This window comes from Penicillium concentricum (genome assembly GCF_028827145.1).
Source record: "Penicillium concentricum strain IBT 3081 chromosome Unknown utg000001l_segment0_segment0, whole genome shotgun sequence".
NCBI classification, from domain to species: Eukaryota; Fungi; Ascomycota; class Eurotiomycetes; order Eurotiales; family Aspergillaceae; genus Penicillium; species Penicillium concentricum.
In genome coordinates, this window is record NW_026622754.1 from 8,214,068 (window position 1) to 8,239,541 (window position 25,474).

At 47.7% G+C, this 25,474-nt stretch overlaps 9 protein-coding genes across 9 annotated transcripts; 6 read left to right on the forward strand and 3 right to left on the reverse strand.

Moving 5' to 3' along the window:
- Window positions 1-649: 649 nt before the first annotated feature.
- rho1 (Rho family GTPase RHO1) lies at window positions 650-1,585 on the reverse strand (the record flags this gene model as incomplete). Its single annotated transcript, XM_056720898.1, has 5 exons — window positions 650-817; window positions 872-1,006; window positions 1,098-1,295; window positions 1,406-1,433; window positions 1,518-1,585. 5 exons carry the CDS (start codon window positions 1,583-1,585, stop codon window positions 650-652), a joined length of 597 nt encoding a protein of 198 aa, XP_056585033.1.
- Window positions 1,586-4,594: 3,009 nt separating this feature from the next.
- Window positions 4,595-5,777, forward strand: N7517_003169 (mitochondrial 54S ribosomal protein uL24m; the record flags this gene model as incomplete). The annotated part of the gene is made up of 2 exons (XM_056720899.1): window positions 4,595-5,011; window positions 5,094-5,777. The coding sequence occupies 2 exons, from the start codon at window positions 4,595-4,597 to the stop codon at window positions 5,775-5,777; spliced, it is 1,101 nt and encodes a 366-aa protein (XP_056585034.1).
- A 310-nt stretch (window positions 5,778-6,087) lies between these two features.
- On the forward strand, window positions 6,088-7,719 carry rtt106 (putative negative regulator of DNA transposition (Rtt106); the record flags this gene model as incomplete). The annotated part of the gene is made up of 4 exons (XM_056720900.1): window positions 6,088-6,190; window positions 6,276-6,620; window positions 6,701-7,057; window positions 7,148-7,719. 4 exons carry the CDS (start codon window positions 6,088-6,090, stop codon window positions 7,717-7,719), a joined length of 1,377 nt encoding a protein of 458 aa, XP_056585035.1.
- Window positions 7,720-8,950: 1,231 nt separating this feature from the next.
- On the forward strand, window positions 8,951-10,552 carry N7517_003171 (casein kinase I; the record flags this gene model as incomplete). The annotated part of the gene is made up of 6 exons (XM_056720901.1): window positions 8,951-9,079; window positions 9,130-9,199; window positions 9,255-9,403; window positions 9,454-9,859; window positions 9,916-10,491; window positions 10,548-10,552. The coding sequence occupies 6 exons, from the start codon at window positions 8,951-8,953 to the stop codon at window positions 10,550-10,552; spliced, it is 1,335 nt and encodes a 444-aa protein (XP_056585036.1).
- A 7,052-nt stretch (window positions 10,553-17,604) lies between these two features.
- Window positions 17,605-18,114, forward strand: N7517_003172 (regulator of G-protein signaling domain-containing protein; the record flags this gene model as incomplete). The annotated part of the gene is made up of 1 exon (XM_056720902.1): window positions 17,605-18,114. The coding sequence occupies one exon, from the start codon at window positions 17,605-17,607 to the stop codon at window positions 18,112-18,114; it is 510 nt and encodes a 169-aa protein (XP_056585037.1).
- Window positions 18,115-18,143: 29 nt separating this feature from the next.
- N7517_003173 (Regulator of G protein signaling superfamily) lies at window positions 18,144-18,674 on the forward strand (the record flags this gene model as incomplete). Its single annotated transcript, XM_056720903.1, has 1 exon — window positions 18,144-18,674. The coding sequence occupies one exon, from the start codon at window positions 18,144-18,146 to the stop codon at window positions 18,672-18,674; it is 531 nt and encodes a 176-aa protein (XP_056585038.1).
- Window positions 18,675-19,810: 1,136 nt separating this feature from the next.
- Window positions 19,811-22,013, reverse strand: N7517_003174 (RUS1 family protein; the record flags this gene model as incomplete). Its single annotated transcript, XM_056720904.1, has 7 exons — window positions 19,811-20,590; window positions 20,641-20,685; window positions 20,766-21,106; window positions 21,184-21,247; window positions 21,375-21,387; window positions 21,461-21,567; window positions 21,876-22,013. The coding sequence occupies 7 exons, from the start codon at window positions 22,011-22,013 to the stop codon at window positions 19,811-19,813; spliced, it is 1,488 nt and encodes a 495-aa protein (XP_056585039.1).
- Window positions 22,014-22,697: 684 nt separating this feature from the next.
- Window positions 22,698-23,121, reverse strand: N7517_003175 (alpha-ketoglutarate dehydrogenase subunit KGD4; the record flags this gene model as incomplete). Its single annotated transcript, XM_056720905.1, has 2 exons — window positions 22,698-22,981; window positions 23,046-23,121. 2 exons carry the CDS (start codon window positions 23,119-23,121, stop codon window positions 22,698-22,700), a joined length of 360 nt encoding a protein of 119 aa, XP_056585040.1.
- A 1,000-nt stretch (window positions 23,122-24,121) lies between these two features.
- On the forward strand, window positions 24,122-24,973 carry N7517_003176 (mediator of RNA polymerase II transcription subunit 18; the record flags this gene model as incomplete). Its single annotated transcript, XM_056720906.1, has 2 exons — window positions 24,122-24,600; window positions 24,655-24,973. 2 exons carry the CDS (start codon window positions 24,122-24,124, stop codon window positions 24,971-24,973), a joined length of 798 nt encoding a protein of 265 aa, XP_056585041.1.
- Between the last annotated feature and the right edge of the window lie 501 nt (window positions 24,974-25,474).

Genomic DNA, 25,474 nt, shown 5'->3' on the forward strand with positions numbered 1-25,474 from the left:
TTACGCAGACTATAGGACTACGCGTGAGGCCCATATATTATATGGAAATAGACAGTACCATGCATAAGCTGTAACATAAAAACAAATGTAGTAAAGGAGGGAGAGAAAACAATAAAAGCCGAATCAAGCTCTTCGCGTATGGGGAGATAACCGCAGGGGACAAGAATCTATGACACAGGGGGAACTCGACCAGGGAAGACGAGTCACGGCGTTGACCAAATTGCACAACCGGTGCTACACTGAATGGCTTTTCCTCTTCATCTCCTGGATGTTCCAATTCTGGGTTCTTTTTTTCGGTGCTTTTCGGTTGGTTTATAGTTGCCACCTCCATGCGGTTTGGCATTTGAAAATTCAGGGCGTTGGAACGAGGAGAGGAAAAGAAAAAGAAAAGCCCACAGGGTTATGATGAAGACAACGCCTCCCTAGACAAATTCTGCAAATAAAGGCAAAAGAAAAACACAAGGTCGACCAACTGAATTGTGGGGGGAAACCCTCCACGACTCGGGTGCCCGGATTCGATATTATCCACAATTTCGCATGCAGGCCATGAAGCCCTCCTCCTTTCCGAGAATAACGTCACCAGTTGTTCTTCGTGGAGGCTCTCATACATATGATCTCTTGAGCCAGACCACCTCAACAATTGGTTCGTTTAGAGAATCAGGCAAATGCCCTTGCTCTTGCGGCTTCCCTTGCCCTTAACGGCCTTCAGCAGAGCAGCACGAGTGGCAGCCTCGAAGACTTCACGCACACCCTCGTTGGTGCGAGCCGAGCACTCGAGGTACTTGTAGGCGCCGATCTTCTTGCGGACTTCCTCACCCTGCAGTCATACATTAGTTTATAATGGATTCATCATGGGGTCGAAAAATCGTACCTGCTCCTGGGAGACGGGGCGCTGGGAGGTCTTGGCAAGTTCATCAATAGTCTTGCGGTCGTCGCGAAGATCCTTCTTGCAGCCGACGAGGATAATAGGGAGACCCTGGCAGAAGTGCAGAACCTCGGAGATCCACTATTGTAGTACGTCAGCATATTCAGTCCAGTTCGCACCCAAACATTTATTTGCTTCGGGATGTGCGATCGATTAGAGATGAGACACCCACCTTCTCCTGGACGTTGTCGAGCGAATCGGGTGAGTCCACGGCGAAACAGATCAGGATCACATGTGAGTCGGGGTATGAGAGAGGACGGAGACGGTCGTAATCTTCCTGGCCAGCAGTATCCCAAAGAGCGAGCTCGACGTGCTTGTTATCAACCTCGACATCGGCGACGTAGTTCTCGAAGACTGTGGGGACGTAGACCTGACGGAAACAAAGTCAGATTATCCTTCATTATTCTTCTCCGGCGTATATTTCTGGGTAAAGTGACGTCGTTTCCGGAATCGTAGTTTCGAGGATGGATAGCAGCTTACCTCGGGGAAGGTACCCTTTGAGAAAACACTGTGAACTTCAGTCAGACCGCCGAAACAAAAAGTAGAGTTTGGGGGAAGCGCCCTCGATAAGTGAGCCACTTTCAATACTCACATGAGCAAACAGGTCTTACCGCAGGCACCATCGCCAACGATGACGAGCTTGCGACGGATCTCGGCCATCTTTGATAAGGAACACGTCAGTATAGGGGCAAATAAGCAGGAATGGACCACGGAGCCCCGCAACCCCTAGAGTTTCAAATATGAAGAGTTTCTACAGGCACGGAGGATGTGACATAGGCGATCAAGAAGAAAGGGCCAAGTCAGGCGCTCCCGAGGAGGGGGGGAAAGGAAAAGGGTGATCCCATACAGTGTTCAAAGGCGCAACGGTGTAGTAGATTTAATGCAGTAAATCAGCTAGTGCAAGCAGCAATAGCTCTAGAGAAATGAGGAAGATGAAGTAGGTATTTCCGATGGGAAGCGATGAAAAAAAGGCGATGGAATGATGATTTGGAGGTGGAGGAGAGAAAGATAGAAGACCAGGCCAGACAACAGAGGGCGGTGGCAGTATACGGTATTTGTTGTTGCCAGTGTACCGGTATTGTGGCTTCCAAGTTTCCCCCTGGAGGAGTCCGGAGGTCAAGAGGTATCAACCTGCGTGCCTTAAAAAAGGTACATACGTACAGTTTTTTGGTATTGGTATACATAATTACATTACATCTTTACTACATAGTATGCCACTCTACAACATGATACCCCCCTGAGTTTCAGGCTGCCTTATTTTACTGTGGCTTATACCTCCCTCCCCCTTTGAGAAGAAAAAGACAAAAAATTGTACACAGCCCTAGGTATGTGTGGCTGAGGCCCGAAAAAAAAACCCATCCACATCACCCGGCCCACTTTGTCGCTCTTTTGCTCAGCACAGCCACTCGTGGCTATGAAGTTTATTACATCCGAGATGAGCTGGGCATGTAATACGAGTCCTACTTCCAAGGTTAGTAGGATTCTATCTGCCCCGGATTTCAATCTGGATTTTTGGCTTCGATGGTTCTCTTTGAGGGCTTGAAAATCAAAAGTCCATTCACTTAAAACCTACATTTATGGGGAAAACCAAAGTTACCTATCCAGCATTCACCGCAAAGATAAAGGGCTACAATTTCTTAACTCCACGTCCTCGAATTGGATGTACAATGTACCACCCTACCGGGATGCGCGAGCTTCTACAGGCAGTGCTCCTACGCGGCTGCCCCTACGGCTACACTGATAATCTTTACCCAGAATGCTTGACTCGGCCAGTGAAGATCACTCCGCTGGTTCCCTACATCTCAGTTCCTTCTGGCGCTCCCGGGAGCTCTCGGCATGTACTAACTCCCGTATAGCTGGAGGTGTCCAATCTTATGCTATGTGCTGGCAAACCCCGTCTCATTTGCTACCATATTCATGTCACAGCTGACTTGAATATGTCGTCAACCCGGGTAATCAAACCATGGAATTTTTTTATTTTTCATTCAACGTTACCCCTTTGCTTGCTTCCGAGCTTACATGATCACATTCTTGAAGCTGTTGTTTGAAAGTGGAGCTGATATATTTTCAGCTCCAATGATCGCGTTGTCCCGGCTAAAAATAGTAAACAGGGGCCAAATCGTGGAGCTTGCGCCCACAAGCCACAAGCCGTTAAGTCGTTTCTTATAAACCAAAAAAAGGAGAGCATTAACCTTTCGAGGTCAATGTGCGCGCTTGAGCATTTCAATGGTTCAACACCAACAGAATCTACACATTTTTAGAAATGATAGGTGTTTATTCATTCGCCGCTAAAAATGGTTCATTGTCACAATTTAGATGGGCGTGGCAGTGGACTTGACGATCGATCTAATATACAAATGCAAGTCCATGCCAGATTTTCTTGGTTTTGAATAATGCCAAGCTTGAATGAAACACGGCCAGATATTAGGGACAAGTGAATCAAGAGCAAAACATGCATAAGCGAATGCGGCTCACAAAAAGGACTTTTCAATCCCGCTCCACATCTCGATCATTCATCTCGAAGACACTGCCATATACAATACGAGCATCCGGTATGAGTGAATTTCCCCTGCCACTCGAGACCACTCATCATTCTGAGATACCCGCGGACCTTAACTACATGTATGCATGCTTATGGCACAATATACTAATTTCTACGGAAAGTACTACGGTGTCTACTGTTTACCCGGCTTCTGTTGCGCCCAACAAGAATCGGAATGTCAATATTGGGGTTGTTCGCTCGCCTTCCGCACGTCATTGGCCTCCTATAGCCATCCTTTAAACTTTACGTGATATTACTCCTAGGCTACGATCCCATGCCGGTGCCTCTCTTCTATGGTCTGCCAGAGCCCCATGATGAAGCCATATCCAGCAATGATCTCGAACTACGTGGCATCGGTGTGGATGCGCGTCTCACAATTCATGCTGTGCTTCTTCGTTCTCCGAAGATCGTTGCAGACATGTGAGTTCCTCTGATCGGCATGCAGAACCAAATGAGCTCTGCTGGGAAATGACCGGCACGCACATAATTTTGCATATATGCATCTGTATGGGGAATCAGAAAGACCCGAATGTATATGGCTCTACGCATCCCCCAGTGGCACTGTTTAACAGCCATCGGTGATCTCCGAACCCGTGGATATATACCTTTCATCATGGTGTTACCCGGATATTCTTTTTTGATATCCGTTTCACCTCGATACGGCTTCTATGTGGGCTATGGCGCTGGAATTGAGTACCTAGTGAGCTGTGACGGGGAGCTATTTATACAGGAATGCATCCATAGACTCTGAGTTCTATTGAGATCGGCTTTATTTGTATTTGTTGGCATTGAAGCCTTTGGATCGTTCCCGGCCTTCATTGTCATTTTTCCGTGGGAAATATCTTCTTTTTGCAAATAGAGGGAGTTACCTATAACTGAATTCCAAGGGAGATAGTAAAAAGTGTCGTTTGATCACCAATAGCGTATAGTTACCATGCAGGATGAGTATTGGTCTCGGTATACTTGAATGTTTATACGGGTGGACCCAGGGGTCGGGCGGCTGGTGCTGACATAATAGATATTGACGCTGATCACGTGGCCCATCGGACACCCTCAATTTTCGATCCGCGAATCGGGGATTCTAAGGCAGAAACAACGTTCGGCCATTGCTGGACACAACGCCCAATATGCAGAGAGTTATCCAGCGGACAGCTTCAGCCCGGAAGCAGGCTCTCAGAAAAACCACCAAAGCTCATGAACGACAAGAATTGTTGGACCGTGTTGGGATTCGGCGGGCGCGGAAGGACTTCGGCGGCGCACTGTCTACTCAATTCCAAGCAGCACGAAAGAACCGCTGGGAGGATTGGGAAAAGGGGCCTCTTGCCCCCATGCGAGACTCTGGTCTGAGCCGCACTACATATGGTGGTCAGGATGCTTCCGTTTTGCACCCGCCGCGCCTCCCTAAGCACGAACAACGGAGGCATGTTCTCTTTGCCGAAGGTGACCGGGTCTGTGTTATACGGGGACGGGACCAGGGAAAGATCAATGTGATCCAACAGATCAACCGGGACAGTGAGACTGTCCTTATCAAGGGTATCAATATGGTATGTTTCCGGCGGATCAGTCGTCTAGGTCAATGACCTCTTAGTTACGAAAACAAATCGCTCACTGATTTTTCTCAATTAGGCCGATGTGATCATTCCTGGATGGGCCAAAGACAGATTGGGACACTCGGGTGATACCCAACCACAGTCCTTCCCCGTGTCCTTCGACGACATCCGACACGTCATCCCGCTGGAAGACACAAAGACTGGAAAGTTGCAGAACGTCATTGTGCAGCATGCTTATGCTGCCGGGCCGTACTTCCAGCGACCTGAACACAGCAAGCTCCCAGCATTCACTCGCTATGTCTCTGGCTTGGACGTCGAAATCCCTTGGCCAATGGAGGAAGAGCCTACCATCACCGACGGTGACATGGACACAACACGAATGGCAGTTGAGATCAGCACATTCACCCCCACACTAGAGGAGCCACCTATGCCCTCAACCGTCATTGATGAGCTGCGCAACAAATACTCCAGGTTCCGCACTCGACACGATCCGGAATACCTGAGAGAGAAGATGAAGGAGGACCTTCGCAATGAATACAGAAAGACTGTCTCCATGATGACACCGAAGACAGATGCCAAAAACTTGAAGATTGCTCAAATTGCGGAAGCGAGGAAGGCAAAAGTGGACGCCAACGGGAATGGGATATTGACACCGGGTGCCATCAACTTCATTAACGAACACATCCGAAACGAACGGCTTCTCCAGAAGCCCAAGCAGCCCACAAAGTCCAAGAAGTCAAAGTCCAAGCAGGCTGCTTGATTGGGCGAAGAAGATGGAAGTCAAGAGAGGGGTTTTTTTTTCCTGTAGCATTGTGTACACACACCACTGTATTCTAGTATGGAGCTTTGCATTCACTCATATATCTATTTCTCGATAAAGTTATTTTGGATTTGTATCTTTAGCATTTATAGAGAAGATATGCGTACTCCGTACTCCGTCATAATCCCAAGTTAGGGTTCCAGTCAATGCGAATACTTCGGGTCCACCCTTACGTTCATCGCCCAATTCTCCGACTAACCTGCATCTCCCTGCACTGCTGTTCTCTTGAACCAAAGCAGTCGCAACAAAAATGGCATTTGCCTCAATTAACTCTACGGGTGCGCCCATCGCCGCCATCGAGGAGGCATTTGCGACGGAACCCTTGCTGAAGAAGCGAGTTTACGACGCGATCGGTGCGTAGCCAACAGCGCACCCAAACCCCCATTCGATGACCCGTCGACCTCCTGCTGACCGTCGCCAATCGGTTTTATCGTTTAGGCACAACACCGCAACATAAACCTCTGCTCGAAGATCTTGCGAAATATACCTCCAGCCTGCTGGCCAGGACTGCCAACACTACCCTCCCTTCGCGGCCCCCAGCCGTTGATGGGCCTGCCGCTAAAAAGCGCAAGCTTCAAAATGGAGACTCGGGGGAGACTGCGCAGGCGTCAGTCAACCTGAAAGATAGCAATGCGCCAGTTCAGTTTTATGTTCAAGATGTTTCGTTCTCTACGCCGCAGAGGAAGAAGCTTACGCTCGAGATCACTGCTGGGCATAAATATCTTCGGGCAAGGAATCAAGCTACGAAAGAGATTGAATTCGGTGTTTCTATGGATAAGATTCGTGAGTTTCACTGGGGAAACAAACATTTTTTTCTCTCTTAAAAAAAAAAGAGTTGCTAATATGACCTGTTATTAAATTAGGACATGCCCTCTGTCTTCCTGTGCCGGAGAAGACACAAAAACAGTTCAATTTTTGCATTATTCCCGAGTACGCCGATGGCATCACACCTCCGCCCGAGGGAACAGCAGCCTCCGAAGCTATGGTGTTTACTATAGCTGATGGACCCGCCAAGGCTGCATTCTCAGGAAACGGGGAGCAGCTTGGCCATGGTCCTGGTGAATCGGCCGAGGTATTTATTCGCAAAATTCTGAATGAGAACATGCCTCACACCAATGTTGTGCGCCCTGATGATAAACAGTTTGTCAGTGCTATGCCCGAGGCGCACCGAAAGGGCGAGAAAGCATATCATGTCAAGGCATTCCGCGGTAGCAAAGAAGGTATGTTATGTCCCTATCTCAATTTAACCGGAAGCCGTTATGGTTTCGGTTTTAGTCCTGATCAGTCTAACATGCTTTGACTTACACCAGGGTATCTGTTCCTTCTCTCTACGGGTATATTATTTGCGTTTAAGAAACCGCTTCTGTTCTTTTCATTTGCTACCGTTGACTCTGTCTCGTATACATCCGTCCTCCAGCGGACATTCAATCTCAATGTCATGGCTCGCCCGGCGAATGGGTCCGAAGAAGACATCCAGGAATTCGAATTTTCGATGATTGACCAGGATAATTTCTCGGGGATCGATACTTACATCAAAAGACATGGTCTCCAAGATGCTAGTCTCGCAGAGGCACGGCGTGCCAAGGTCTACAATGTCAACAAAGCCGGCGGAGAGGACGCAGCGGCACCCGCCGCCGAGGCAGCCGGTGAAGACGCAAGTGAGCTCCAGAAAGCACAGCGGGAGCTTGAAGACCAAGAGGATGAAGAGGAAGAAGACTACAACCCCGACAGTGACGATAGTGAAGGCAGCGGGTCCAGTAGTGAAGAGGATGACGATGAGGACGAAGATGATGAGGATGCCGGCCAGGATAGTGATGAAGACATGGGTCTGGTTGAGAACGAACTTGGAAGCGAAGCTGAGGACATTCCCAAGGCCCAATAAGATGCACAGAGGCGCTTGTCACGATATCTGCTATAATGTAACGATGCTATTAGATAAATGCGATTTGTAACTATAGGCCATCTAGACATGTCATATCTAAGACTAGACATATATGAATGTACTTCGTACAATATACTTTATAGAGTCAACTGGGTTCCTGCCAAGACGGTAATATTACCTTAACCGCATTCCAGACCGATTCCAGACGGGAAATCCCCTGAAAGAAAAAAAAAATTCGAATAGACTCTATGCTCTATGCGCTATGTTCAGGCTCTGATTTCTTTCTTTCAAAGAACATCTGCTATGGATGTAGCAGATATTTTTCCTGATATTTTCGGTTCCTTAATGCAGCCCTGGAAGTTGAGCCGCCCCGGAAGCGCCCAAGTCTGAGAGCTAGGGAGTTAGACAATATTCAAAAGCCAATTTGGTGGCTTTCCTCGGTCTCCGGATTTATTGAATAAGGGAAAGCCTTTTAATATGAGAGAGTAGGTATATTAGAACAATGGAGACGATAGCCTCTCATAGGTCTCAAGAGATTTCCCAATTCCAAAAAATTACCGTACACTCGCTGTACAATCGTGACCGCCAGTTCCTGCGCTCACCCCCAAGAACGTCTTTTACCAATACACACCCAATACCCTCCGCTCCCTGTCTCTCCCTGTTGCTTCCCTTTCTCCTTCTCCATCTCCCCCTTCTTCCTCTGGTCTATCTTTGAACCACTGCTCAGTGCGGCTCGTACTCGCAGTAGGTCGAAGTACCCTCTCTGTTTTGTTTTCCCCTTTTTCACCCTTTTCATTGGCTTGTCTAGAACCTCCCGGCTTCAACCCCAGCCCGTCACTCCCGACCGTCAAAAGGACCCACGAACGTCTTAATTCTTGCTCAGCACTGCCAATTCCGCCTGCATTTGGTTGTTTCGGCTTTATACCTCCCTACGCCCCTTTGTTCTTGTCCCGACTGTGCATTCCGTCTACCCTGTCTCCTATCATCGTCACCGGTACATCGGCAATTGGATAAATAGATCCCATTGAGCCTGTTAGAGCTGCTTCAGTCTGAAAAAAATAGAGGTCACTGTGATGTATGTGCCAGGACTCTTTGATGTCGCTTTCATCCTTGCCTGAGTGTGTGCTGACTGCGCCCAGTGATAGTCCCAATCACGTGTCTACGTCCCTGAAGCCATTCCCCGTGATCCAAGGTTTCCTTTCCCCGGGTTGCAATATTTACTCCCGTATCCATGGCCTCCTCGTCGTCAAATGTTGTGGGTGTCCACTACCGTGTGGGCAAGAAGATCGGTGAAGGATCCTTTGGTGTCATTTTTGAGGGCACCAACCTCCTGAACAACCAGCAGGTCGCCATCAAATTCGTACGTTCCCCTTCCCCTTCACGGCGAGCCCCTGGCTGACCCGACCTCAGGAACCCCGGAAAAGCGATGCACCTCAACTCCGCGATGAGTACCGGACATACAAGATTCTGGTTGGATGTCGTAAGTTCTCTGGATCTAGGGAGATTTGATGTGCGCTCTCCTAACTTCATTTCAGCCGGCATCCCCAATGTCTACTATTTCGGACAGGAGGGTCTGCACAACATCCTCGTTATCGATCTTCTCGGTCCTTCTCTGGAGGATCTCTTTGATCACTGCAACCGCCGTTTCTCCACGAAGACTGTTGTGATGGTAGCCAAGCAGATGGTGCGTTTTCCCTGCTTGAAATTACAAGAACTATGGCTAACTGTGACTAGCTTTCGCGCGTCCAAACGATTCACGAGAAGAACCTCATCTACCGTGATATCAAGCCAGACAACTTCCTTATTGGCCGCCCATCAACCAAGGCTGCCAACGTTATCCACGTGGTTGATTTCGGTATGGCCAAGCAATACCGCGATCCTAAAACTAAGCAACACATCCCTTACCGCGAGCGTAAATCCTTGTCTGGCACTGCTCGTTACATGAGTATCAACACACATCTGGGCCGTGAGCAATCTCGGCGTGATGACCTAGAAGCTCTCGGTCATGTCTTCATGTACTTCTTGAGGGGTGGCCTTCCCTGGCAGGGCCTGAAGGCTGCTACCAACAAGCAAAAATACGAGAAGATTGGCGAGAAGAAGCAAACGACGGCAATCAAGGACCTCTGCGATAGTTATCCAGGTATGTTTATCTCACTCCTGTCCATGCCTATATTCATCTGCTAATCACTCCGTCAGAAGAATTCAACAAGTACCTGAGCTACGTTCGCAACCTCGGTTTCGAGGACACTCCTGACTATGATTATCTCCGCGATATCTTGACACAAGCTCTCAAAAACGCCGGCGAGGTGGAGGATGGAGAGTACGACTGGATGAAGCTCCACAACGGACGGGGCTGGGACTACAAGTCCTACTCATCTCAGGCACATCTCCACAATCAGCACCAGAGCTCGTCCGGTCGCGACCTGCATACGAGAGAACTCCGCAACAGCCAACGTCCCGGTGTGACAGCCGACCGTTTAAACGCCGCGCAGCCCCCGCCTCCTTCACCGGCCGCCAAGGCTGGAGCTGGGAAGACTCGCGAGCGCCCAAACGTCAGCGGTGTGGCCGCCAAACGCCAAAGCGCAGGGCTGGAAGCATCGACTCCAGCCGCGTCAACCCAGGCCCAGTTTCAAAACTCCAATGCCCACCTTCCCGGTCGCAACGGAAGTCCAGGGAACCCGGCGCTGAGTAGCCAACAGCCCCTTGGTGCCCCAGGTACCCCTGAATCGCCGCCCACTTTCACGCAGAAGTTGATGAAGGCTCTGTGCTGCGGTAGGTGATTCGGCTGTACTGCATTACTTGAGCGCCCAGCTCATCTCAGGATCCAGGTTGAATTCCAGTCAAACGAAGCAATGGCGCATTTTAGACCTACCTACCGCGCCATGCTTTCACCTCTGCTTCCTGCCCTTCATGTCAGAAAATGGCCTAAGGAGGTCTTCATGGGATTTGTTTCTTTTTTATTATTGTTTACTTTCACCTCTCGCTCCTTTCTTGCCTTGTGTTCAAGTGGCTAGCGCCGCTTCGCCGAGCAAGAATCGTGCTTCTCGGCCTATATCACCTTCCGGCCATACTTCTTTTTTTTGTCCCATTCGATCCTTCAGCCTATACGTTTGACTGTGGGTAGGAACAACCTTTCTCTCATTGATGTTACGTCTCATCACTCTTTCATGGTGCTACGGCTCGGAACGGCGAACTTGTGAGATATTTGTCTTGTGTTTACAATTTCGCTTCCTCGTCTCCGTCACTATATCCGGCGTGCACCGTTTAATATCAACCCTTGGTCTTTCAATTGGGCAGGTACTCATCGGTTGATCCTCCGATGGCCATTGACTCGCGGTGCGCCGCCCTGCGACCTTGTTTCTTGCGCTGGCCCAGGAGACAAACGACTCGGATCAATGGCTTCAACCCCCGCACGAGAATTGGCAAGACTTAATGACACAAATACGCCATGATGATGAACCGAGCTGCGAGAGATGACAATCAGAACCGATCGATTGACCTTGGGCCCTGCTTGCCCGTGTTTCTGGTATACAGCTCTCGGTCTCATTTCGTCCTGTTCATCAACTGGACAAGCACACCAGACAACTCTCGTTCCTCTTTGGGTGCTTTATTTCCTCTGGGCCGTTTACCATGGTCCTGTCATTCTTGCTATTTCCTCCCATCCTGTGTGCACCGGGGGGGAATCCTTTCCACTGCGTGGTCTTCATTATTGCATGCAGAACCTGGAGGAAGAGCATGTTGCATATATTCCCGTTCCCTTCCCCGTTCCCCTTCCCCATCAACCGCCTGCTCTGCCCTTTTGATTGTTCCAAAGATCTATTGTCCATGTCTATAATCGTCTTTTGTTCTTGTCTTTTCTTGCTCTGTTTCAGAAGCGAGTTTTTGTTACTGGTAGTCGTGGCATAAGATAGCATTCTTCTTTTTTTTTCATTTGGTTTGTTCTTACGAGTCTTCCGTGGTTATTCGTACGGCGTATATAAATAATTCCTGTAATAAGAGCTGTTGCATTTTTATATCCTCTCTTCTCTAGGTAGATAATTTCAAGGTTGTTTCGTGGAGGATATTCCTATCCCGAGGTCGCCTAGAAATCAAATCGGTTTATATCATGCATTTCCAGTATTATTTACTCTACTGATATATGCTAGACAGGGAAAGGATCTTCTGTAGGCTTCTGTGGTAACTCAATATCCACATATCCTCTTAGTCATATCATGTTGACACTGCAGGTTTGAGGGATATGTTTCTCTAGAACAGCCAGTAGCGAACGAATGTCTCAAAGGCGTTATAAATTGCCTTGGTAGAAAATATATAGTTCCACATGAATGAGGTATGGCATAGGACCCTGTGTGAAGTAGAATAACTGGAAGTACTATGGAAGTAGCAGTATAGACTTTCCACCATTCCACTCCCGGCTACGTATATCGAATCGTTGCCACAAACACATACCTAGTTATATTATCGCCTCTTCAATACTAGTATATCGACAACTTCAATTCGCCACTTCTCTACTCACTATGGCAATCACAAGCTTTTGACACGCAACTGACAAGATTGCACAGCCATCCACGACCTCGTCGCCATTCTGCAGCTCTACCTAAGACGCTAATGCAAGGATCACCAGTCCGTGGCATGTCATAGCATGACGTAGGCCACCCAACTGAGTAACCTTTTCACGAGTAATCCGAAGACATGACCTTTCTCTATATGTTCAAACGTAGCATGTCTCGACAACCCTTGAAAGCTTGGTCCTTCCTAAAGCGCAGGATATGTGGGGAAAAAGCAATGCAAGCTCCCCGGCATCTCCATGTTCAGCCTAGCAAGAATGTGTCATATGATTTCAAGACTCCATACAGCGTTAAAATGTCCCCAGACTCTGCAGAAACGGACATGAACTCTAAAAGTATCAGAGAAGCCTATATCCTAAACATATGTAAGATATAGATCCCACCCAATAAGTCCTTTCCCCAGAGTTCCAAGGTTTAATATATCCCCTTATATCCCCTCTCACCCCCGTACTTTAGATACTTTAGATACTTTAGATACTTGAACCAATAACAATCCCATAAAGTTCTATGGCGCAGTCCCAGCCAATTATATGAACTGCACCCTGCACAGTGGTGAATACGGATATGCACCCCCCAACCTTACAGCCAAGACATCCAAGACATCCAGGATCCTATAATACCCAAGATAAGACCCTGCTCTCGGTCCACTGTGAGCAATTCAGTGCCCAAACAAAGGCAGCCAGTTAGAGAAGGGAATAGGTTATTTGTAATGTTGACAGGTATGTATTGGGAAAGTAAAATATGTATGCAGATTCCCCGCATTTATCTCCTGGAGAATCAGCCTTGGCGACCTTTTTTTTTTTTTTTTTGCTTTTTTTCGGCGTATTGGATGTGCATGGGGCTTCTGCGGGGATGGGCTGCTGATGTGCTTGACAAGGGTACTTCTGCATGATTGGTAGGATTGTATGCTAGGCGGATGAGAAGGGTTATTATTGGACTGGAGTTTGGGTTTGAGCTTCTTTTTTTGGATTTCTGTTTTAGGTGTTTCTTATATTGGAATAAGTATGGAATAGTTATGGAATAGTTATGCCTATGGGTGTGTATATGATAAGAGTATAATTTAGGGTTGCACGTTTTTATCTTTGCACGTTATCATCGTTTTAATACCATACATTTGAGCTATTGGATCCCTGCATGTGATGCTGAATATCTTTAGGGTACGTGGAAATGCCGATGTTCGGAATATACCATCTGTATATATGTTGAAAACCAAATCTAACTATAGACGTCCAGGGATTTAAACTGACGCAATTGTCTGTTAACCTAGGCGCGTAACATGAAACGGCTTTCAAGGAGGTACACAGTAAGCACATCATCCCGAGGTCCGCCGGAGACCGGAGGGCAAGGCACCCAACTGTCCTCCGTATACGGAGCATCAAGCTTATCTTATAGCAATATAGCAATATAGCACAGCTATCTGCGGCTGAGAATCCCAAAAAAAAAAAAAAAAAAGAGATAGTCGGCGCCTAAACAGAGACAAGTCTAGACCAAAACTAGTCGAATAGATTCCCCACACTCTGAGAAACATCCCAGAAACAATTACCCTGAAAATGTTTCACGTAGCGCCAGCACTACGTACAAAGTCCAGAATCAGTAACTATAGCCAAATCGAGCTCAGATCCGGAACTAACGTCGATCTCGATTGTTCTCTAATGACTATCTGTTACGCCATAATCAAGATTTTAGTTGAAACAGTGGAGAATAAACAATGAGGTAATTCGCGGCTTCTGCCGTCTGATCGACTACACCGTGCTCTTTTGGGTGGCTCGGAGGACTTTTCCCTGTATTTTAGTTCAATTAGTGCTATTAGTCCCGTTTAGTGTCAAAATATTGTTAAGTCAGGGCTAGAAGAGGGCTCGTGTGGTATGTCACTGGTCTGGAACGTTTGAATTGCTTTCTCTTCCAAATCAAAAACAAAAGATCATCCCGTGCGGATCGGCTTGGATACTTTTTATCTTTCCCTTACGACTGGCTCGTTTATTCTCGGCAATTCCTGATTTAGTCTGCACATCATTGAGAGAGCTAAAAGAGGGTGGAAGGTTTCAGGGGTAGATCCGTGTTGCTTGGTTTTTGTTTTCTCCTTGCTTGATTCGTTTGGTTCACTTTGCTTTTACTACAATGCAGCTATATTGCATCAAATACGTAATATAATTATCGGTATACAGATCGGCTGAACCGAGATATAGAACATTGTGAACAGCAAACTAGTTAGGGTGCTATAGCATTATCGTCAAGGATCGTGCAGACACTAATGTAGACGTGCAGTTAATAACCATATCCCCTCATTCTGGTCAGTCACAAAAAAAAAAAAAACCAGACCATACTATAAACATCCCGACCTTGAATCCGCACCGTCGAAACCGGAATGCGCCAAATACCCCATCCCCAGAAAAGATGAAAAAAGGCGCAAAGGAAGGGGAAAAATAAAAGCCTCACCCCCTTCCCACTAGCAAAATAATTCCCCGCCAGGACTAGGACCTACAGTAGCGTGGGAAATGTACCCCAAGAAGAAAAAAAAAAAAGAGAAGAGTCACATCCACTCGCTAAATTGTTCTAGACGCCTTTCCGTAGACAATGCCACAAACGCGGCCACGGTAAGGGCGTATCATGATCCCGTGCGCCGATGTGGGGGTGTTTTTCCCGCGGGCATTGGGGAAAATGGTGGATCTTTTTTCCTTTCTGCTTTTTCCCTTGGCCTGGGGATATTGGGGGTTTGGGGGTTTGGGAGGCTTAGCGACCTTGGGGGTGGCTTTGGGGGGGGGGGGGACACTATCCTTATACGGGCTGGCGTCGCTTCGATGCGGTCTCCGGTACTATCCTTGTCCCTAGATATACGGGCTTCGATTCGCAGGGGCTCCGGGCCTAACTTGGTCTTTGTTAGACGCGTACGTAGTTTGCGATTGTTTGTTTTTTTTTTTTGGATTGTTATCGTGTCGAGGCGTTATTGGGGTTGGCATGCGTTTTGCTTTTGCTGCATTGCATATACCTAAGTCGGGTTACCTATCTATCTGCATGGTGTACTCCGTATATGTTCTCTTTTTCTATAGCACAACATATATGCCATTTGACAGTTCTAACGGTCTGTGCCCTTAAATGCAGCAAAATTGACTTTTTTTGCTATCTGACCGTCGATGTTGCGATAATACTCCGTGTTGTCAGGGGACCTTGATAATGGCGAATATATAAGGATTTATTCGCCTGCCAATGAGCATCTATTAAAATAACAAGTAAACATGGCGTATATACCTTCCTCTCAAATCCAAGCGATAAGCGAACCAAGCTTCCCAGAGCCATGTTCACCAGTAACCTTATCCTGGCCCAGAGCCCTATGGACTCAAAGATCTATGACAACCATGTCTGAATCATGTCAACGGAGTACTCCGATAACAGTCAACAGTTTAAAGAATCTTCTTATCGTTACTATGGTAGAAGATGTGGATCTATACCGGAGGTGCCTGAAGCCTCCGGCCAGATCTCTCCAGTCTTGGCTCTCGGTTTCAATCGGCAGTATCATCCACTTTTATATATAAGTATGAGCCCATTATTTCGGCCGAACATATCCTTATAAGCGCGTAAATATATCAATGAGGGTTATCTTGGCATGAAAATATCTAGAATGGGCAGACTCGGCCCCGGGAAACGTAAATCATTGAGTGGCGACATCCGGATCTACGAAAAAAAAACTCTGATTCCACGGGTGACTGGGTGTGGAACTTGAGTCCGTTCAGGGGTGGTCAGATCATTTTCTTATTTTTTCTTTTCATTTACGGATGTGGCGATCGGGTGGATTGAAAGTTGCTTCGATGCGCGTTTCTAGAATTCTAGAAGGTCTGGGCAGTTCCGCGTCCGGTCACACTGAATCCTTTGGATATAGTCTATAAGCGTGTATATTTTTTTTTATAGTAGCATTTAAACTTGAAAACTCTGTCTATTTACTCGGAGTACTCCGATTCTATTACATTTGCCTCCACCAAATGGCTTCTTCCATATCCCTGTGAATACCACATACGCGTCCAGAGAAAGAAAAGCCTGTGTGACATTCCAGTTGTACAGATGTTGAGAAATGATCGGCAGGGCCAAATTGGCATTGAATACAAGCCCTAACTAGTGCAAGATTGTATGTTTAACTTTCCAAGATTATATCTAACCTTGGAAATATATCAAAGTGACAGGGGAGGTTTTAGATGACGTGCAAGACAGTACACTCGACGCAAGGGAGTGAATGCCGTGACACGCCCTTATCGTGTATTTTATCGGGTCTTTACAATACACAGAACCGTGGGTCGAGGATTGACATTCCGGTCTCGGATGGCGTGCTAGCGGCCGGGAGATAAGAGGCTATCGTGAATTAGGAAGTAGATACGGAGTATAGGAATTGGATGTTAAGAAATAGAATAGTATAGACATTGTTAGTAGAAGAAATGCATCTCGAAGAGTTCCTCGTGTTCGGTGGATCTCAGGGGAATGAAAATTCAAAGTCGCCACGTTGGGCGCATTGGTCGTTTTTTTTTCCAGAACCCGTGGAAGCTTACACGTATGACTTCTGGAAGGATTGTGGAGTGATCAAAACAAGGATAGGCAGGGCTGGATACACATGTTACATAATACCAACTTGAAGTGAATCTCCCAAGGTTGTTAGAAGAGATTCATTTTAGTCTCGACAGCTATGGAGTACATTTCTCAAGGTATCCCTTGCAGATCGTAGGCGCTTGTTCAAACGTGAGAGTTCAGCGTGTTGCCACTTTAAGACAAAAGTTAAAACCAATTAGAAAATTCCATGAAAAAAAAAAAGAATCAAAAAAATCCGAATGAAGAAATAGAAAAGAGAAAATAAGAAAAATGGAGAAAAATAGAAAAAGGAAAAAAGAAAAAAACAAAAAAACAATTATGACATCTTATCGAAAGAAGAGTCCACTTGGGCGCAGAAACTAGTTTAGCGTCACCACCTGGATCCACCATGGTGATCCACTTCAGTCTACTGAGGTGCCCCCCCCCCGTAACGATTACCCAAGTATCGTCATGAATCATTCCAGAATCTTTGCCCTTTTTATTCTTCTTCTTGGATAGATTTCCCACGTCTTTCCCTCACTTAACTTTTTTTATACCCACTATAACTCTACTCTACCATACCTGACCTCTTACTACCCTTACTACCCTTACTATCCTTGCTACTCTTGCTACCCTTACTACCGCTGCCAATCCTATATGCCTGTATCCCGATAACCCGCCGCTCTTTAAACAAGCTGGAGCCTCGTCCCACACGCAGGGGACGTCCGGTGAGAAAAAGCCGATTAAGGGTCCCCGACACACACTATACGCTATGCTTAAAAAGAAGACGTTGGCGCCGTCCCTCTTCTTCCGGAACCACACTCCTACCGCAACCCCCGAATTGTCCCCCACCTCCTCAGACAGCGACTCCGAAGAGGATATGGAATCATCTGGCTCCCGGCCGGTCAGCCTGGCTATCTCGTCGGGGGCCTTCTCTATGCGTCCGACGCTCGACGAGGTGCTGGCCAACATTGCTCCGCCTCCATACACATTGAGCGCCTTCATGGCCTACCTCTCCCAGAATCACTGTCTCGAAACCTTGGAATTCACCATGGAGGCCAATCGATACCGGGATTCCTACTACGCACTGGCTGAACGACTCGGACACGCCGCTATGGAATCGGAATGCCCCGAGACTCAGCACCTACGGATGCTTTGGAAACGCCTATTGGCTGCCTACATCTTCCCGGGATCGCCCCGCGAGATCAACCTGTCGAGCGAAGTCCGAGACGCACTCCTGCAGTACAAGAACGTGTCCGCACCCCCGTACCGGAGACGTTAGATTCCGCCGTGAAGCGCATCCACGACTTGATGGAGGAATCCATCTTCCTCCCTTTCGTCAACAGCCACACCACCTCCCCTTCCATGGGACCCTCGGAACCTTTCATGGGACCCGACGATTTCATGAGTCTCTCATCGACGAGCCTGGACGAACACCCAATGAAAAGGGTGCGGTCGCGCGTGTCGAAGCGTATCTCCCCGCAGTCGTCTACCAAGGATCTTCCCGCAACGGGTCACAGCCGCTCAACCATGTCCCTCGGCGCCGTGCATGCCATCGGGAAACGCACTTCCGGCGCACTTCTCAGCACTAGCGGCGAGTCGACTTACCTCTCTCTGACCGACGACTCTTCCTCTCCGCAGTCCAGCCCCACCGCCGAAGAGCCCATGACGCCACCCACCACCCCGCCTGCCAGCGAGCCGCATCTTCCCATCCACAGCCCCAGAATTCGCACCGAGAACCCTTGGAAGAAGATGGGTATGAAGCTTGGCTTTAAGAAGCGTTCCACTGGAGGCAGCAATGGTGGTCCTCGCGATCCCAAGGTTCTTGGTCTTGACGACTAATTGTCTTCTCTTTCCTCGACTCTTGTCGACATATACAAAACCTACAAAACATACTTGACGACAACTACGACCCCCGCAACGATACCTCTCATCTCAACACACCTTGCATGAGATACCTGCATCCCACTTCATTCTAGCCTTTGTTGAGCGTTTATACTGGCGGTGTATGAGAGCATGATGCATTGAAAGCATATGAAACCGGCGTTCTATTTCTTTTTATTTTTTATTTTTGATGTCTCCGGCTGAGCATCTTCTTCACTTGTCATTTTTTTCTTATTGTTTTGCAGCGCATGGCATCACGGGAAAAGCAATCCCTTATACATCATATCATGTTCTCATATAGATTGGATAGAGGATCTGTTGGCTTTACAGGTCCTCTGGACACGCGGCGTTTTTGTCGAGACATTGTCTTGGTCTCCTGGGATTTCATTATTCGGAATCAATAGACTTGATACCCCTTCTTTCACATTACTTCACTAGTACATCGTAAATACAAGCCGTTAGTGTCTTGAGTCTTGAATCCTCTACGCAGACCTGCATAGACCATGCATTCGACCGTTAGGGTAATTCAAAACCCAACACTGAAACCAAGACCTTGTTTAACATTCCCAACATGTCTCAGTTCAATGAAATCATCAGATCAGGCATAGTATTCTCAATCCTAAAATCAATTGTATAGACTTTCTTGATCCTGGTCACACATGTCGGACCACACTCAAGACATGTCGGAGAGCCCGGGGAGACGTATAGACTTCCAAATTGTTGTACAGATGCACACGTAACCCCCGTTCGCAAACCATTCGATGAATGTTAATATCATGTCCGGCATTCGGATGGGTTATTGATGTGACTTTGTTTACACTTCCTACATGTAGCCCTGGAGTTATAGGATAGGTTCGGATAAGTGGAAGTCAAAGGTTATACATAGAAAAGTCTTAAAACACAAAGTATGCTTTTGTTTCCGCCCTTTTCTGCTGTCTACCTGGGGAGAAAATATATTCAAAGACATCTGAGACTACGAAAAAGACTACCAAAAAAACTACCAAAAAGACATCACAAGGCCGCATACGCGGCCCTTTACTCTTGTAAAAGGTAACCCCAAAAGTCAACAATAGAGGAAGTATAAGATGTAAATATCATATATCAATCCTCCTCCCACCCCTCGTCTCCAAAGCAGCAATATCAACATCCCACCCAACACCCCTCAACTCAATCAAATATCTCTCAAACCTCGCCTCACTATTCAACAAAGCAAGCGTCCCCTCAACGACAGCAAGAACAACATCAACAGAAGAACCAATCGTAATCCTCCCCAAAACCCTCGCTGCCAATAAAGCATGAACCCACCCCTTCAACTGGTGCCCAACACCACAACCCCGTTTCAGAAGAATCGATGCATCCCATTTAACATCACCGCCGGTTTCATTCGGGACCAGAAACAAGATATACAATTCATCCGAGAAAACAGTCGCAAGACGCTGGAGCGGGAGGGTATGTTTGAATGATTTACTAGACACGGAACCGAGGAACGTAGAAATCGACACGCCTATCTGTGCAGATCCGAGATGGTGGGTTATTATATCTGTGTCTGAATGCTGTGTCCACTGTAACGCGCCGTCTCGGTGGAAGATACGTTCGTGTTTTGATACCTGTGCCGGAGTGAGGATTGTCCATTTGGGTTTGGTGGATGTATGAGTAGGGGCAGGGGTGATATCGAGATCGAGTGCTAGTGCTAGACTCTTGTCTGAGTCTAGGAGGGCTGAGAAGGCGATGTTTGCGCGTTGGCGGTTTAGACTTGTCATTTGGACGGCGCGGACGGCCGCATAGTTCATGCTTAGATGGAGGGATAGGAGGAGGAGAAGGAGGAGCCAGGTTGTGGTGAAGCTGGTTATGTGGGAGATTACTACGGATCCGACCTGGGGTTTGTGGTTAGTTCGTTCTTGATAGAGGGGTGGGATGGGCCTACCAGCATGCCGAAAAGAGAAATGACGGTCTCCTGAGATGAGTCTTTCTATACAACGAAATGTAGGACGTTAGCTCTGCCTCAATTTCCAAAGACGGTGCATAGCGGGATTCGAGATTGAAACATACGGCATTAAGTTCCGCCAGATTCCCCCATTTAGCAAAATGAGCACTCAAGCTCGCCTTCGAGCTACCACCGGCTACGCCACAGAGAGCCCGGAGGACACCGGCAGTGCTGAGGATAATTACCCTCGGCGGTCCGGCGGGAACACCCGGCGAGAGACAGTCGAGGATCATGGCGATATCGTTAAAGACGTCAGCTGCTAGTCGGTAGGTTTTGCATTCTGGCTCGAGGGCTGTGCCGACGCGGTGGGCGAAGCAGATCGTTGCAATGCGGCCTGATATATCTTGCAGGATGTGTAAGAGCAGTGCAGATGTTGGAGAGGCGTTGGCGTTGCCGACGCCGACTCCTGTATATTGGATTGGGTGTTAGCTGCTTTCCTCGTGGTTTGAGTTTACTCAATGGTTGGGGTGGTGGGATATGGACCTTGGAGGACGGCTCTGGAGGAGAGGAGGCCTGCTATTGAGCTGCAGAAGGCTTGGAGGGAGTCCTGTTTGCGGTGGATTGTTGGGTCAGATCTGTGTTCTTGGTGTATGTTTGATATTGCTTTCGATATGGTAGAGCAAGATAGTTTAAGCCGTGAGGTTTCTATCTCTGGCAGGGGATTGAATGCTCACAAAGATTTGATATCTGTATTGACATTAGCATTTTTCGTAGATCAGGGACATTGCATGCATTTCAACAGTCTCCTGTCTGTACTCACGGGAGATAGTCATCGCTGACACTTAGGGGGTACCCAGAAGGAAGAAAAACATCACTCAGCGAGCTGACTAGGAGCTTGCCTGACCATGAGGTAGATGAAGAGGAGCTCTGTTATACTAGGTTAGTGAAGATATAACGTTGAGGTATTGATATAACGTTGTAAGGCTTTCTGAATCATGCAATGTCATTCATATTTGAACCAACATATCATTCGTAGTTGAAACAATTCATATGTTAAATGCAAGACAGAGTATCTGTATCCAGAAAACAGATTCTGAAGCGATTGGCAGGTATCCCAAGACATCAACGGGGATGCTGGCCACATGTGGGAGTGACTTGGGTATGCCATGTGCCATGTGCATTTCAAACCACAGTGCTAGAAAGATACAGGGAAGTAATGACATCGGACCACTTACGATTAGATCTACTCGCCCAGCCGTTGAGGAAGTAATCGAAGAAGTGACATCTCCCGAGTAGACGTAGGTTGCAGTCGGATTTCCAGCCTCGTCTGTCTCCTGGAATGTCAGCCTCTCATGATCCTTGTGAGAGGTCATGTTCAGGCCTCGGGATGAGAAGTAAACAAGGTTGCTCGGATCGAGGTAGAGTCGGGGAAGGCACGTGCTTGAGACCACGTACCATTCTATCCCTGGTACTTAATGATTATCTTATAGTTCAAGCTCTATGAGCTATATTACTATATTCTAGAGTATTATGCGTCTACCAGAAAAGCTTAGTGTTCGAGAAATTCATTTCTTCGAATAGTGCTCACAGAGCCTATGTAACAGGAACCAATTCCTGACCAAAATCTATGTATAAAACGCACATTTCGCGTTTCGACATCAAGACGATACAGCTGTATGTTGCGCATGAAAATAGAACACCGAGAAAAAATCAACCACCAGCGCCGGGTACAAGAAAACACCGAGAAAAAAGGGCGGCAAAGAATGACCGCTAGAGAAAGACGTCCTTGTAAATGGCCTCCGACCATCACAGGGAACAAGGTATAAGGTGAGAATTTCTGGTCTCGGAAATTCTCGGAACGAGTGAGCAAGCATGAGGTCTCCCCAGCGATCGCGAAGGCATTGGCAATGCCACGGTCGGCCAAAGTCAACATCAAGACCGCGCGTCACCAGCCGCAAGCTCAAGAAGACCCAAGCCGCTCATCATGCAACTTCCACAGGAAGTATCATGCCCCATTCATACATTTTGAGAAATTTATATTTTGCCCGAGGGAACGCTTATGCGAACATGCTCGCGCCGCCAGTCTCAATGGCCTCCATCTCAGCCTGAGTCCAGGGGAGACGACCGAAGCGGGAGGGGAGCTCAGCGCGGTCAAAGAACTCGCCAGACTGGGGCTTGACGGGGCCAAGCGAGGCGCCGGCCTGGCCGCCGATGGTGCTGTTGAAGGAAGAGCGACCGAGAGGGCCGTGCTGCTGAGCCTTAGCACGGTAGGTGGCGAAGGAGTCAGGGAGAGAGCCGGTGGGAGAGGCGGGGTGGACGCGAGGAGTGTGGTCAATGGACTCTGGAATATGAGGTTAGCTCAGGTCTGGGGAGATTTGGAGCTCGAAAATGGGAATTTCACGTACTAGGAACAGAGCGCTTTCCAACGAAGCGAATGAGAGGAGTGCGCGCTGCGCTGCTGAGGACGGAGGTGACACGCATGGTGATAGTATGTGGTAGTTATTTGTGAAGGTGGAAGGTTGGCAAGATCAAATTGACGCGGGAATGTGCGAAATTGAACGGGTCCGGTAGTATCCGAATCCGACCGAGAGGGCGAGTCACAACAAGAGAGTGAGTTATGGTTTTTAGAGGTAGTTAGAATGCTTGAGTATGTGAGAGAAGGTGAATGTAGAGTGTATTAGAGAATTAGAAGAATGGAAGGTGAAGAGGAGGGGAAAGTGGGAAAAGTCGAGAAGATAAGAAGGGTGAATTACCGAATTAGGACAAGCCGATTCGGAACCGGGATTATGTACAGTGTACACGGTATAATCGAGTACATCTACAATATTTATTACTACCTGCAGCATACAAAAATATGTACACGGTATAATTAAGTACATCCACATGGAGGAATACATAAGTCACGCCATATTCCTTTTTCTTTAGTACTTTGCATCGGAATCTAATCCCCGCGTGGCCGCCTCTACCTTCCAAGGCAGTATAATGATCCTTCCCCAATCTGTGACTTCGGTGAACTCACTAGGGAGCTCCTCCCCGTTCTCGGTGCCTCTTCGGTGCCTGACGCCTATTTTTTCGCGTTCTTTGAACCTCCAATCCGCCAATCACCATCCTGGTCTGAGACAATCTACTATCCTTTCCCCATAGTCCATTCAAGCTTATTTGCCCACACAGACCTCCCCCGCAATCGGAGGCAAAAAAAAGTGCATTTCAGAATTTTGACTGGATAATATTTTGACATCTTCAACTTTACTATCCTTAACGGAATTGATATTCCAGGGTTTCACAAGCATCGGAAAAGTCCCATTGGACTGACTGCCAAGAAACAGATCAAACAGACCAAACAAAGCACATTAGACGCTATTAGCAATAACAGCGACACATAAAAATACTCTGAGCTCTGATAACCATTGCGCCACTCAAGCTTGGACCCTGACTAACACATCCCGGATTCACCCGCCCGTGACCTTACACACATATCAATATGCACGAGCAGTCGCTTTTCGCCTCGGTTCCAGTCCACCAACATCATGAGCTTCTTCAGCAGCTTGCCGGATTGACGGCTATGCAGCCCCGCCATTGCCTAGAGCGGCGGTTGATCTTCAAAGCCTACCGCAAACCAGGGTTGGCGGGGCGCACCGGAGCCAGTCAGGACCTCCAACAGGGAGACCTGCAGCGGTTGAACAAGATGCTCAATGGGAACATGTACTACACCCAAGTGGTTGGTCCGGTTTCCGAACCGGATTTCGGGTCCACTGACCCCGTCGATCAAGACACTCAAATGGCCGGCATGGACTCGAAACCTTCTCCATCTTCGTACGACTATGAACGTCAGCCATGGAAGTTGGAGTTCCGTGATATCCCGGAAGCTGGCACTCGATCGGCGGTTACGTCGCGTCTGATGTCTAGCGCCACGCTGCCGCGGGGCGATGTTGTGCAATCTATGAATGCGTGGGGCTATCAGTGAGTGGCACCATCGAGTCTTATGATTGCGGGAACTAACCCTGTCTGTTCTAGTTTCACTACTGAATATGTGGTCGAAGGTGATATGTTCATCCACAATGACATTGCTATCTTCTTACATCGCGTGCTGCACTACCCGGGTGGGGATGAGTTGAATGTGCCTCGGCGGCAGCTGCCTGCTTTGAAGGATATGACTCTGTTTGAGAAGAGCGGAAGCTATGTGCTGCAGGCCTTCATCATTGTCCAGGACGGTAGCAATCAGGAGACGATGAAGACTGCCTCGCAGCATCTCTTTGGGCTGCGCGAGCAGTTGAAGTCGGCGGTTCTCCTGGAGCAGGCAGATCGATTGTCTCTTGATACGCGGGCGAAGTAGATGTCCACTCCTACTTCATTTGAGCATGCTGGGGAAATACCCAGTCTCCAGCGACTTTACGGCGTTGATTGAAAAAAAGAAGTATACCCATAGCAATCAAGTCCACTTGTCATCCCAGAGTGAGAATAAGGACAGCATAAGGCCAAAAGTACTCTTATAGTCCCATAAGTAAAAGCCCAATGCCTATACTAATATGTCCGGGGAGGACCATAGCTGAGCGGGTAAACCCTCGACTATGCTCCTGCCTGGACGAACACCACAAAAGAGAAAATAAAAAGGTGAAAATAAAAAAACCCACATGGATTGGAGTTCACAAAGAATCTATCCGAGCTTGCCGTGCGTTTTACGCCGACATCATCCTATTCTTCGAGTGAAGTCGGATATGAAAAAGAGATCTGACTTCACATCCGTCTCAAAAGGATACCCTTCTTGCTTCGTTATATCTTTTTTATCATCTTTTTATCGTATAGTTGAATATCACACTCCTGGTTGTATACTTTC